Source organism: Pelophylax lessonae (assembly GCF_965119305.1).
Source record: "Pelophylax lessonae genome assembly, chromosome: 11".
Taxonomy (NCBI): domain Eukaryota; kingdom Metazoa; phylum Chordata; class Amphibia; order Anura; family Ranidae; genus Pelophylax; species Pelophylax lessonae.
The window spans coordinates 147,369,397-147,384,882 of NC_138778.1; the positions used below are offsets into that span (position 1 = coordinate 147,369,397).

The 15,486-nt window shown below is 41.7% G+C and overlaps 1 protein-coding gene across 3 annotated transcripts in view; it reads left to right on the top strand.

Annotated features, from left to right (window-relative positions):
• Positions 1-1,600: 1,600 nt before the first annotated feature.
• CACNB1 (calcium voltage-gated channel auxiliary subunit beta 1) overlaps positions 1,601-15,486 on the top strand; it is a 211,189-nt gene continuing 197,303 nt past the window's right edge. For all 3 annotated transcript variants that reach the window (XM_082271857.1, XM_082271859.1, XM_082271860.1), the window contains exons 1-2: positions 1,601-1,693; positions 10,956-11,039. In XM_082271857.1, coding sequence (XP_082127983.1) covers positions 1,607-1,693; positions 10,956-11,039 — 171 coding nt within the window. In that variant the 5' untranslated portion in view covers positions 1,601-1,606. The remainder of the gene's footprint in view (positions 1,694-10,955; positions 11,040-15,486) is intronic.

Genomic DNA, 15,486 nt, shown 5'->3' on the forward strand with positions numbered 1-15,486 from the left:
TTATGTAGCAGAATGTGAAAAATATTGTTTTTTTTTTTTCAGAATTGTCGCTCTTTTTTTGTTTATAGCGCAAAAAATAAAAATCGCACAGGTGATCAAATACCACCAAAAGAAAGCTCTGTTTGTGGGGGAAAAAAGGGACATCAATTTTATTTGGGTACGGTGTTGCATGACTGCGCAATTGTCCGTTAAAATAACACAGTGCCGAATCGCAAAATGGCCTGGTCATTAACCGCTTGCTGACCGCCGCAAGTACATATACTGCGGAGGTCAGCCCCGTGCAGGCAAAGTGACGTATGGTTACGTCACTCGCCTGTTAGCCAATAGGGGGCAAGTGCTCCCGCCCCCACTCATTCACTGACACCCCCGCACGTGTGCCTGGCGGACCCGATGTCCGCCGGTCACTCACGATCGTCCGTTACATAGGGAGAAAGGCAGGCGGCTAATGTAAACAAAGCCGCCTGTCATTCTCCCTGGTGTAAGTACAGAGATCGTACAGTCCTGCTATGTAGGATCGTATATCTCTGCTGTTACATGAAAAGCCACGCCCCTCTACAGTTAGAAGCATGCCCCTAGGGACACACTTAACCCCTCCTTCTCCAATAAAGTTAACCCCTTCCCTGCCAGTGTCATTTTTACAGTAACAGTGCATATATATAGCACTGATTACTGCAGTAATGTCACTGGTAACCCCAAAAGTGTCAAAAATGTCAGTCAAGGGTCCAATCTGTCCGCCACAATGTCGCAGTCCCGCAAAAAAGAAATTGCAAATCGCCGCTATTACTCGTTACAAAAAAAAACAACAAAAATCTTTCCCTTAGTTAGTAAACGCAATAACTTTTGCGCAAACCAATCAAAATACGCTTATTGCGATTTTTTTTTTTTTTTTTTACCAAACATAGGTAGCAGAAAACAAATTGGCCTGAAATGTTAAAAAATTTTGATTTTTACTTTTTCTTTTTGGGGAATTTCATATAAAAAATGTGAAAAATATTGTTATTTTTGCAAAATTGTCGCTCTTTTTTTGTTTATAGCGCATGATCAAAAAATCACACAGGTGATCAAATACCACCAAAAGAAAGCTCTGTTTGTGGGAAAAAAAGGACGTCAAATTCGTTTAGGTACAGCGTCACACGACCACGCAATTGTCCGTTAAATTCACGCAGTGCTGAATTGCAAAAAAGGGCCTGGTCAGGAAGGGGGTAAAATCTTCCGGGGCTTAAGTGGTTAAAGCAGTGGGGTATTTATTGTTTAGCATTTTCTAGCTTGGATCTACAAAACGCTGAGGTGTGATTGGGGCCTGCATTTGTCTCTTGTAGTCCTGCGGCCCTGGATCCTTTCTATCTCTTGCCATCCTGTTGTCTCTGTTGCAGGTTTGTCTTGTATTGATTGTCCAGTCTTTCCTGTGTCATTTCCTCCATAATATTGTGTCCCCTCCCTGTGTCTGCTTGTGTTCTCCTCCTTCTATCATCCACCCTATCTCCCTTTTTCCTCCCCTCCCTCCCTCTTCTCAGCCTCCCTCTCTCTCTCTCTCACATTCTAGTTGTGGAAGTGTTGGAGAGATGAGTGTTGGAGAATAGAGGCCAATCTGTGTGTGGTCTCACCAATGGTCCAGCAGAACAGGATGGCCAGGACCCCGTCCAGCTCTACACAGGAGATCCAGATGGATGTGTTAGAGGGGCACAGCCTGCAGGTGAGATCCATTCCTCCCTACCTGGGCGTACATCACCCTCATCACCAGCCAAATATTACATCTGGGATTTTATATTATACAAGGCCGATATATAAAAATGGAGAGGTGCAGACACAGGGATAGAATGACATGGAAATATGGACCCTGCCATGATGCTGCTACACTATCAGATATGAAATCATTAGAGACAGCCAGGGTGGGGGGGATAAGGGAGAGAAGGTATATATGTGATGTATATTTCCACCAAATACACATTCACAGACAGCTGGCGGTGAGCAGGTATACACAGGATGCTGCGGGGGATGGGAGCTGTCACATAGCTCTTATTGTAGTACTCAGAGGGTTAAATGTGGATGGGAGTCTGTAGGAGATAATTAGAGGACGGTACTGGCTGGGTTATCATTTTTATTATGATCCATTGCTCTAGAGGTAATAGTATTTATTCTGAAGATTGGAGCGATGCTTAAAGTGCCAGCTATTATTCTGGGTATAGAGTCTAAAGTAGCAGAAGATAAAGGGGTGAGGAGAGTGGGGATATCCCCTGTATGTAATACCAGTATACATAGGGATTACCTTTAATTAATCATTACTTACCACTTGCCCCTCCCTTTTAGATTGTAAGCTCCCATGAGCAAGACCCTCCTAATCCTCTTGTATTGTAACTGTCCTGTCCTCCTTTATTCTGTATGGTAGGCGCTATATAAATCCTATAATAGAATATTAGTAGTAGTAATAATGTTTTATTATGTCAATAAAGGAGGGGATTATGTAAATTAGGGGCAGTCACTTAGATTATTATTAGTGTTTTTACAATTATGTTTCTATTTATAGATCATGTAGTAGTTACATTTATAGATATATTTGCAGTTTCTATTATTAGTCCATGATATCTATCTATCTATCTATCTATCTATCTATCTATCTATCTATCTATCTATCTATCTATCTATCTATCTATCTATCTATCTATCTATCTATCTATCTATCTATCTATCTATCTATCTATCTATCTATCTATCTATCTATCGTATAAATATATATAAATACTGTATATCTATATCTCTCTATAGATATATATATATCTATATCTATATATAGATATAGATATCTATAGACAGATATATATATATATATATATATATATATATATATATATATATATGCGTATATATATATATATATATATATATATATATATACATAGATAGATATAGATCTACAGTATATATAGATATATACTGTATATCTCTATCTATATCTCTCTAGATACACACATATATATATATATATATATATATATATATATATATATATATATATATATATATATATATATAGACAGATATATAGATATATATATCTATATCTATAGACAGATATATATATATATATATATATATATATATATAGATATACAGTATATATAGATAGATATACAGTAGATATAGATATAGATATAGATATCTAGATCTAGATCTATCTATATCTATATATATTGTATATATATCTATCTATATATAAAACCAAAAGTATTGGGACGCCTGCCTTTACACACACATGAACTTTAATGGCTTCCCAGTCTTAAGCTGGATACACACTCGACAACTATCTTTAGATTTTTTCCTTTAGATTTACCAAAACCATATAATATGAGGTCAAATCTAAACACTTTCAATTTGTATGCAATCAGGCAGGCCCTTCCACCATATAGTTAAAGGTAAATCTAAAGGAAGTCAAACCACAAAAGTTGTATGGTGTGTATGAACCTTTAGTCTGTAGGGTTCAATATTGAGTTGGTCCACCCTTTGCAGCTATAACAGCTTCAACTCTTCTAGGAAGGCTGTCCACAAGGTTTAGGAGTGTGTCTATGGGAATGTTTTACCATTCTTCCAGAAGCGCATTTGTGAGGTCAGGCACTGATGTGGATGAGAAGGCCTGGCTCGCAGTCTGGGCTCTAATTCGTCCCAAAGGTGTTCTGTTGGGTTGAGGGCAGGACTCGCTCATCCATGTCTTTATGGACCTTGCTTTGTGCACTGGTCCAAATCATGGTGAAGCGGCATTTTGGTGTGGGGTTGTTTTTCAGAGGTTGGGTTTGGCCCCTTAGTTCCAGTGAAGGGAACTCTTAAGGTGTCAGTATACCAAGACATTTTGGACAATTTCATGCTCCCAACTTTGTGGGAACAGTTTGGGGATGGCCCCTTTCTGTTCCAACATGACTGAGCACCAGTGCACAAAGCAAGGTCCATAAAGACATGGATGAGCGTGTTTGGGGTGGAGGAACTTGACTGGCCTGCACAGAGTCCTGATCTCAACCCGATAGAACACCTTTGGGATGAATTAGGGCGGAGACTGCGAGCCAGACCTTCTCATCCACATCAGCGTCTGACCTCACAAATGTGCTTCTGGAAGAATGGTCAAACATTTCCATAGACACTCCTAAACCTTGTGGACAGCCTTCCCAGAAGAGTTGAAGCTGTTATAGCTGCAAAGGGTGGGCCAACTCAATATTCAACCCTACAGACTAAGACTGGGATGCCATTAAAGTTCACGCGCGTTTAACGACTTTAGCCCTGGAGGATTTGGCTGCTCAAAGACCAGGCCCTATTTTGCGATTCAGCACTGCGTGACTTTAACGGACAATTGCGCGGTCGTGCGATGCTGTACCTAAATGAAATGGACGTCCTTTTTTTCCCACAAACAAAGCTTTCTTTTGGTGGTATTTGATCACCTGTGCAATTTTTTTTTTTGCGCTATAAACAAAATATAGCGACAATTTTGAAAAATAACAATATTTTTCACATTCTTTAACCACTTAAGCCCCGGAAGATTTTACCCCCATTCCGACCAGGGGGTATTTTGCGATTCGGCACTGCGTGACTTTAATGGACAATTGCGCGGTCGTGCGACGCTGTACCTAAACGAATTTGGCGTCCTTTTTTTCCCACAAACAGAGCTTTCTTTTGGTGGTATTTGATCACCTGTGCGATTTTTTGATCACGCGCTATAAACAAAAAAAGAGCGTCAATTTTGCAAAAATAGCAATATTTTTCACATTTTTTTATATGAAATTCCCCCCAAAAAAAAAGTAAAAATCAAAATTTTTTAACATTTTAGGCCAATTTGTTTTATGCTACCAATGTTTGGTAAAAAAAATCGCAAAAACCGTATTTTGATTGGTTTGCGCAAAAGTTATCGCGTTTACTAACAAAGGGAAAGATTTTTGTTGTTTTTTTTTTTTAACGCGTAATGGCGGCGATCTGCGATTTTTTTTGCGGTACTGCGACATTGCGGCGGACAGATCGGACCCTTGACTGGCATTTTTGACACTTTTGGGGTTACCAGTGACATTTCTACAGTAATCAGTGCTATATATATGCACTGTTACTGTAAAAATACACTGGTAGTGAAGGGGTTAACTTTATTTGGGAGGGAGGGGCTGTGTGTGTCCCTAGGGGCGTGATTCTTACTGTGATTGGCTGTGGCTGGAGCTGTAAGGATACTGATCAACGGTTCTACATACTAGATCCGTGTGATCAGTGTCTTTACAGCGAGGAGAATGACAGGTGGCTTGTTTACACAAGCCGCCTGACTTTCTCCCTCTCCCCCGCCGATCGCCGAGTGGCCGGCGGACATCGGGTCCGCTGGTCACACGCGCGGGGGGGTCCGTGACCACGCGGGAGCACGCCTCCGGGGGCGCGCGCTCGCTCCCTAGACCCTCACAAGCAAGCGACGTAGCCCTACGTTAGTTTGCCTGTGAGGGGCTGACCGCCGACGTAGATAGTCGTGCGGCGGTCGGCAAGTGGTTAATATGAAATTCTCAAAAAAAAAAAAATTTAAAAATCAAAATTTTTTTAACATTTTAGGCCAATTTGTTTTCTGGTTTGGTAAAAAAAAATCGCAATAAGCATTTTTTGATTGGTTTGCGCAAAAGTTATTGCGTTTACTAACTACGGGAAAGATTTCTGTCATTTTTATTGTTTGTTTTTTTAACGAGTAATGGCAGCGATCTGCGATTTTTTTTTTTTTTGCGGGACTGCGACATTGCGGACAGATCGGACCCCTGACTGACGTTTTTGACACTTTTGGGGGTACCAGTGACATTACTACAGTAATCAGTGCTATATATATGCACTGTTACTGTAAAAATGACACTGGCAGGGAAGGGGTTAACAGTAAAACTGCAGTGGGCGGTCGTTATGTGGTTAAAGGCAGGCGTCCCAATACTTTTTGTAATATAGATATATATATATATATATATATATATATATATATATATATATTTATAAAAGATATTTATTTACTGTGTGTAAATATATATATACACAGTATCTCACAAAAGTGAGTACACCCCTCACATTTTTGTAAATATTTTATTCTATCTTTTCATGTGACAACACTGAAGAAATGACACTTTGCTACAATGTAAAGTAGTGAGTGTACAGCTTGTATAACAGTGTAAATTTGCTGTTCCCTCAAGCTAAGTCAATACACGGCCATTAATGTCTAAAACGCTGGCAACAAAAGCGAGTACACCCCTAAGTGAAAATGTCCAAATTGGGCCCAATTAGCCATTTTCCCTCCCCGCTGTCATGTGACTTGTTAGTGTAACAAGGTCTCAGGTGTGAATGGGGAGCAGGTGTGTTAAATTTGATGTTATCGCTCTTACTCTCTCTTACTGGTCCTTGGAAGTTCAACATGGCGCCTCATGGCAAAGAACTCTCTGAGGATCTGAAAAACAGAATTGTTGCTCTACATAAAGATGGCCTAGGCTATAAGAAGATTGCCAAGACCCTGAAACTGAGCTGCAGCACGGTGGCCAAGACCATACAGCAGTTTAACAGGGCATGTTCCACTCAGAACAGGCCTCGCCATGGTCAACCAATGAACTTGAGTGCTCAGCGTCCTATCCAGAGGTTGTCTTTGGGAAACAGACATATCAGTGCTGCCAGCATTGCTGCAGATGTTGAAGGGGTGAGGGGTCAGCCTGTCAGTGCTCAGACCATACGCCGCACACTGCATCAAATTGGTCTGCATGGCTGTCATCCCAGAAGGAAGCTTTTTCTAAAGATGATGCACAAGAAAGCCAGCAAACAGTTTGCTGAAGACAAGCAGACTAAGGGCACGGATTACTGGAACCATTTCCTGTGGTCTGATGAGACCAAGATAAACGTATTTGGTTCAGATGGTGTCAAGCGTGTGTGGCGGCCACCAGGTGAGGAGTACAAAGACAAGTGTGTCTTGCCTACAGTCATGCATGATGGTGGTGGTGTCATGGTCTGGGACTGCATGAGTGCTGCCGGCACTGGGGAGCTACAGTTCATTGAGGGAACCATGAATGCCAACATGTACTGTGACATACTGAAGCAGAGCATGATCCCCTCCCTTCAGGGACTGGGCCCCAGGGCAGTATTCAACATGATAACGACCCCAAACACACCTCCAAGATGACCACTGTCTCGCTAAAGATGCTGAGGATAAAGGTGATGGACTGCCCAAGCCTGTCTCCAGACCTAAACCTTATTGTGCATCTGTAGGGCATCCTCAAACAGGAGGTGGAGGAGTGCAAGGTCTCTAACATCCACCAGCTCCGTGATGTCATCATGGAGGAGTAGAAGAGGACTCCAGTGGCAACCTGTGAAGCTCTGGTGAACTCCATGCCCAAGAGGGTTAAGGCAGTGTTGGAAAATAATGGTGGCCACACAAAATATTGACACTTTGGGCCCAATTTGGACATTTTAACTTAAGGGTGTACTCACTTTTGTTACCAGTGGCTTAGACATTATTGGCTGTGTGTTGAGTTATTTTGAGGGGACAGTAAATTTACACTGTTATACAAGCTGTACACTCACTACTTTACATTGTAGCAAAGTGTCATTTCTTCAGTGTTGTCACATGAAAAGATATAATAAAATATTTACAATATATCTAAGCGGTGTACTCACATTTGTGAGATACTGTGTGTGTATATATATATATATATATATATTATTTTAAAATGTACCTTTTGGGATTAATAAATTATTCTAAATTCTGTATGTGTGTGAGTAGGTGCGTATATATATATATATATATATATATATATATATATATATATATATATCCACTAATAGGGTGAGTCACTCCTCTAGGATCTGTGTCATTTCAAGGAGAGGTGTCACAGTGAGCTCCCAATCTTCAATAGCAAGAAAAGTAGCGAAACGGTCTCCAATGCAAAATGGTTTACTGAATAATTCTCTCCATACAAACGTGAAAAATGCAGCAACTGAGCAACTGTACAGTTTTGAGCATTATGAGGGGGGTACGGCGCTCAACCAAATAACATACATAAATTAAATAAATATATACTGTGTATAGTTTTGAGCATGCCTTGCTCTTCATGCTCACAGCCTGATGAAGAGCAAGATATGCTCGAAACTGTACAGTTGCTGCCAATTTCATGTGTGTATGGAGAGAATTTTTCAGTAAACCATTTTGCATTGGAGACCGTTTCTCTGATTTTCTATCTATTTATATATATATAGATAGATGGAAAAATCAGAGAAACGGTCTCCAATGCAAAACGGTTTACTAATTATATATACACATATATATATATATATATATATATATATATATATATATTTATATAATTATTTTTTTTTTGCCAAAACATAACCAGAGTGAGCAAATTGTCCTGCAGTATTTAATTTTTGATTTTTTTGCCTCTAACTCTGTTATATGCAGGAATAGTTGTTATATTAGTTATATATCTAGATCTATATATATATATATATATATATACAGTATATATAACTATTCCAGCATATAACAGGGTTAGTGGGAAATAAAAAAAAATTAAATACTGCAGGACTCTTATCCAAGCCCCTTCTCTCCCTGCCTAATCTTATGAAGGAGTTCCGCAACTATGAAGAGCTATCTTCATATAAAATCAACCATCAGAAATCTGAAGCCCTCCCGGTCTCCCTGCCTCCGGCCTTACTGACCCTTCTTCAGAGGGATTTTCCCTTTAAATGGAGTTCTTCGCATATTAAATATCTGGGCGTTTTTCTCCCTAACCGTCCTGATCGCATCTTCGAATGCAACTTCCCTCCTCTACTAGTGCATATCCGGAAGGATTTGGAGGGCTGGCAGAAGGGAATGTTCTCATGGTTCGGGCGCTGTAACATCATAAAAATGAATGTCATGCCCCGTCTGCTTTATGTGTTGCAAGCCCTTCCTATCTCTGTCCCCCAGACCTTCCTTCGGAAGATCAATGAGGTGTTCCGCAGGTTTCTGTGGCTTCGGAGCTCCCCCCGCCTGGCGCTCAGGGTTCTTCGTATGCCCAAACTGAGTGGCGGCATGGCCTTCCCAGACGCGTCGCTATATTATGCCTCGTGCCACCTAGCCAGGATTCTGGACTGGCATGTACATGGTTCACTGAAACAATGGGTGCGCATTGAACGGAGCTTTGGTGACTCTTCGCCGGAGTCTCTGTTCTGGGGAGCCTCTGCCCTACCGCGCGGGACCTCGGCTCACCCGACCATAGGGGCCACCCTGGCGGTGGGTCGCAGGCTGTGTAGAGAGGGCTCCATCGCGACCTTTCCTTCACCTCTGTTCCCGGTGCTCGATAACCAGGACTTCACCCCAGGCCTGACTGACCCAGGTTTTCGCGCCTTGAAGACCAACGGTCGTCACCAAGCTAGACACTTCATTGTCCGTGGTCGTTGGATCTCTCGGCAAACTCTCTTCTCGGATCACACCTATGCCACATTGTCGTTCTGGCAAAAGATACAGCTGGCTCACTTCCTGCAATCCCTGCCACCGGCAACCTCGTTCACGAGACGCCTTACTCCTTTTGAGGAACTTTGTGCATCGGACTCTCCCTTGCGCCATACTATATCTCTGCTCTACCGCCTTTTATCAGGCTCCGATCCATCCTTCAGACCCCTGTACCTGACTCACTGGGAAAGGGACCTAGGGCTCTCTCTCTCGGACCACCAGGTTGAGCGCATTTTCTTTTTCACCTATAAGACTTCCATGTGCTCCAAGTATCAGGAGGCGGGCTATAAGCTCTTAACCAGATGGTACTACACCCCAGCCAGACTGCATAAGATGTTCCCTTCATGTTCGAACCTCTGCTGGCGATGTGGGGAGGAGGTGGGATCCCTCCTCCACGTCTTCTGGTCTTGCAACAGACTGCAACCCTTCTGGCAGGAAGTGATGCGTATTTCGCAGAAGTTCACAGATCATACCCTCACTTTGAGCCCTGCTCTCTTCCTTCTCCACCACAATAGCTTTCCACGGTCTTCTTATCGGAAATCAATTTTGCCGCTCCTGCTTACGGCGGCAAAGAGCTGTATCCCTCTTCTCTGGAAACAGGCACAATCTCCCACGGTGGCGTTGTGGCTGCGTAAAGTGGCACATATCAATGAAATGGAGGACCTTGTTGCGACTGACAGGGGCATTAGGGAGAAATTTCTCAAACGATGGTACTATTGGCATGAATTCAGCTTCTCCGATGAATATAAAACTTTGATCGCCTAGCTGGCTGTCGGCGGACCGGGGGGCCGCCACCGCCCCCCCCCCTTTTTTTTTTTTTTTTCTCCTCCTTCCCATTCTTAGTCTCCTCCCTCCCTTCTCTGCTCTATGGCTTCCTTTTCTTTTGAGATTGTATTTTCTTTAGGCATACGTAACCTACCTGCCTCTCGGAATTTAAAAGTGAGGCGGGCCGCCGGATCGGTCCCTCCCTGCCCCCATAGGCCGGCCATTTGATGGATGTCGGCGGGGATAGGGATTGAGACCTTTTCGGAGGGCCAACGCCCTGTTGTCGACTCTTGGTTCTTACCTCTCGCATTTATCTATGTTGGACCATATGTCCTGAGATGTGTTTTCACTTATTACCTTGTACATTTTCTTCTGTTTGCCTACTGTTTTTGGACATGTACCACTGCTCTTACATATGCTGTATGCCTATTCCTTTTTCAATAAACAGTGAATTTATAAAAAAAAAAAAATACTGCAGGACAATTTGCTCACTCTGGTTATGTTTTGGCAAAAAAAATAAAAAATATCTGCATTGCCCGTTATACCGTTCATTGCACCAGAAAACAGCAGCTAGAATTTGTTTGGTTGCTGCTAAAAATCTATAGTAGATTTTTTTTCTTAGATTTTAAAAATGCGACCTATTATAACCACAGGAAAGAGTCCTATCTGAACATCACTGCCTTCTTCGTCTGTAGACACAGAGCCTGATTTACTTTTTTCTTTTTTCTTAATGCATTAGGCAAAATATAAGAGAAAAAGTCGATTCAAGCGGTCAGATGGCAGCACCAGCTCAGACACCACTTCAAACAGCTTTGTGCGGCAGGTAAGTCATTGCTTATCACTGCTTTTTTACGCTTCGGCCTGACGTGTGAAGCACAACACGCAGGCCTCACTAGGCCCTGGTCCTGGGTTACCATGGAAACCAGCACCAGGGAAGAGATGCTCCTACGTCAGGAGATGGAAATGACAAACACTAATTAACTAACAGAGAGAGAGAGAGAGGAGATGCTGAAGAATGGTACAATAAAAGGGAGAGGAGGGACAAAGGAGGATATATATGTAGGATAAAACACATCTACCAATGGTATTTTGTGAAATAAAAGACACAGAGGACGATCTACTCCTAAAAAAGGATTATAAATACAAACAGTTATGATGAAGATGGGATTGTAAACAATAAAAACTGTGTCAGATTTTTGAATGTTGCATTGCAGGAAAAATCATGTTTTATGATTGTATAGTATAACACCCAGACAGAGTATATAACCCGGTTGTCTACGACTAAAGGCCTTCGTCCATATACATAACAGAGACCATCCCATCCCTCACTGAAGCATCATATCTGCGGACAGGTTTTTGGACTTTATGACTATGTGCTTAATACTATACTAGGTATAGTCCTTTACATGTGACTGCGCGCTGATCCATCGATTTAGGTTGGTGTAGTATTGTTTGCATTTACGACTAAAGGCCGGTACACACAACCAGAAAATCATATAAAAAATACCGCTTTCTAAGCGATTATACGATAATCTGATCATCGGCTTTCGAGAGCCAATCAGGACAGGTCATGAGAAATTATTCGATGAGTCAAGCAGGAAAATTTTTCTTCGATACCAGATCTTACGATTTTCATTTAATATGAACAGTTTTCGTCCCAAAATACAATACAAATACAATATATTACATCACTTCTGAATTTTGTCATACGAAAATTTTTGTAACTTTAGTAACCTCTTTATTTTCAATATGGAGACTGGCATGCAAAAAATAAAAAAACAGATGATCGTTCGTCCTAAAATCTCATTGTGTGTACCAAGCCTGTGTACTATACTATACGATCAAGAAATCCAGTTTTTCATTTCTGGAGAAATAGCTTCTTGTATATATATGCATTTTTCCTTGTATTTTTGCAATCTAACAAAAGTATCAATAATCAATGGCCTTTCCATGTAGTGTTTCCTAGTTTAGCATTTGGCCTGTTTATTGTAGGCCTGGTAAGTGTTGGAGATAGGGAGAACGTTTAATTTGCTCTTTTATATTTGGGCTTCCATGTAAATAGCCAAATACATGACTGTATTCCAAATACCTTTTGTCTGTCTATTATAAATCCTATAAAGCACAAATACTGTACATGTAGTAGCCTGAGCTACTACAGCCATGGCCCAGGTCTCCTGGGTGCCATGCAAGGCAGCTACCCTTTCTGTATGGTAACCACAGGGGAAAAGTCACTTTTCGAGGCCGCCACTCAGCTTGCGGTTTTTTCAATGAATACAATGCATTCTCTTATTAGATGAGGTAGAGAGGAGCATAGGCGTGCGCACAGGGTGTGCCAGGTGTGCCTGGGCACACCCTAATCACCCCATGTACATTACCATTATCACTTTTTGTGAAAGGCAAGTGCCTAAAGACTTCTCTTATAGCAGAGCCAGTAAGAGAAGTCTTTAGGCACTTGCCTTTCAATGTGTCGGCAGGGAGATAAATGTGCTGGGGTCATATATACGTAGACACACACAAACATGTGTGTTTGAACTTTGGGGTGCACACCCTAATTTAATGGGCTGCGCACGCCTATGGAGAGGAGGGATGGTGGTGCCACAATTTCGACCTCATCTAATCAGAGAACGCTTTGCATTAATTGAGAAAAATACAAGGTGTTCTCTGAATGGCGTCCATGCTGATCGAGCAATCCCATGCAAAAGGGCAGCTGCTCAGGACAGCACCTGGACAATTAAGGCCTTCACCTTAGTAGCTCGGGTTATTACAGTGATTTACAGTTTCCACATAGGCCGATCATATAGTTACATAGTAGTTGAGGTTGAATAAAGACGATAGTCCATCTGGTTCAACCTGTGTAGGTGTGTGTGGCCATAATCATTTCCCATACCCCTGAATGTTTTGATCTTTGAGATGTATGTCCAAGAATCTTTTAAAAGTAGCCATACTTCCCACAGTTACTACCATTTGTGGTAGAGAATTCCACAGTCTTGTAGCCCTTACTGTAAAGAACCCCCTGTGTAGCCTGAGGTTAAAACGCTTCTCCTCTAATCGCATTGTGTGGCCTCGTGTCCTCATGCATTCCTTGCGACTGAATAGTTTTTTTTCTATGCTAAGATCTCCATTGAGGTATTTGTAAATCGCAATCATGTCCCCTCTCAGGCGTCTCCTCTCCAGGCAGAATAAATCAAGTGCTCTTGATAATTAATGTCCTCCAATCCCCAAATTAGTTTAGTTGTCCTTCTCTGGACTCTTTTTAGCTCCAGCACATCCCTTCTGAGGACTGGTGACCAGAACTGGACAGAGTACTCCAGATGAGGTCGGACCAGACTTTTATAAAGTGGTAGGATTATAGTTTTATCTCTGGAATACATCAGGTATCACATATGTAGACATTGTAAGCAGCCACCTCCTGTCTGCATGCAGTAAAGCCTAGCAAACAGTAGTAGATTTTTATTTGTTCAACCCAATGGCATCAGCTTCTGTCGGACCGGCTGCCATACACACAGGCCGAAAGTCGGACGGTTTCTATTAAACTGGCCAATGTCTCCGACATTCAGCCTGTGTCAACTAGGCTTTACTCCAGCAAATGCTGCACCTCTTCTGTCAAGGCGGCATGTTGTGGACCACAGTGGACCTGCCATGCAATGCATACTGGCACAGATGCTTGGAGTCGAGGAGTGACTCCACAGGAGTAATATTTGGTGGCAGAGAACAACAATTTTCATGGTAGGATCACCAAGTTTTATTTCATTGAAAGCTGCAGATTTAAAACTCCTGAAAAAAAAAATCTGGTTCAGGGAATGCCAGGCCACAGCAACCTTTAAAAATTTTTAGTGGGATGGCGGAAGATTGACACTTTTGGTCCAGTGTGTATCAAATAAAAATGGTGTATTAAATTTATACAGTATTCGGCAAAGGAATTCATAAATATCCATATGAAGCTTTTCTGAGCCCGAAGCCTGCAACATTATGCAATTTAAATGAATCTCCTAAATTAAATTATAGTGAAAGACTGATTGCCTGCCAAACCTACAATAGCTAAACAAAGAATGGCTTGGTATCTCTTTCGCGAGAAATTAGCAACTCATTTCAAAATGTATGGATACCTTGCATAATGCATTACTTTTCTGGCAATTTCAACTTTTCATCTGCAGATATCTAGGGTGTGGGAAAGCCTTGTGAGTAATGGAACCATACTTGCCTCTCTTCTCCACTCATACCTCCTGTAGCGGAATGGACACTGAGAGTGTGGTTTGTGTTGAAAGAGTGAAGGACTCTTTCATTTGGGACCATAATATTTCTGAGCAATGTCCCTCAGGAGATGTGTGGGGATATATTGCAGATGGCTAGAATATGGCAGAAGTGTTTCATAGACCCATTCTAGTGGGGTGGGGTTTATTATTGTTGAATACCTGCATTCCATTGTCCTATTGTTCCTGTCTGGCTAGAGTAAGGTTATTATGGGATGTGTAGGTTTGTGTGTGGAATGGCTCGAAGAGGGAGGGGTTTTCCCAGATTGTAGATCTCTTGTGTTTGTGTTTTGAATAAACTTATTCATTCCAGTTGACTCCCAGAACTGTGTGTCATCCAGTTACTGGGGGGGGGGGGATTTTGCCTTGGATATTTTAGTATTTCAGCGGAGATACCTAGGCTGGGTATTGGAGATCCGTTACACCTCCCCTGATCTACACCTTCTATATTCCTCCTCTCTTCTTCTTGTTGATTTTACACTACAGTTATGAAGTTTAACTACACTATCTGAAATTATGCCTAAATCTAAATGGCACATCCCTCTTGGTTGACCGAACCCTATGGTTGCACTCACACCAAAATGTTCCAGGAATGCAGACAGAAACGTGCTTAATGACACTCCTTACGTGGGTAGTAGTCCCGCGTTTTGCCACACGTTTGATATGCAACAGTACTCACAAAAAATGTGCTAAAACATGGAATGCAAATGCACTTAGATCAGTGCAAAAAAAAAGGTACATGAGCTACTTTGGCACAGTTGTCGAGCGCTTGGCAGCCCATTCAATGAGTAGGGTGCCTTATGGTGTCACACAACAAATGCGCTAAAAAACACACAAAAAAATTGACGCGTCACACAAGTGTGAATGCTCCTAAGGTTTATGCATAACACTGTGCGTTTTACAGTGTATAATACTTAAATATAATGTTACCATAGTGAATAGCCTATTTACACTATTACTATTGCATTGTGCTATGCACATTAAGTACATTGTTGCAGCCCAACACAGTTTTTTACAATG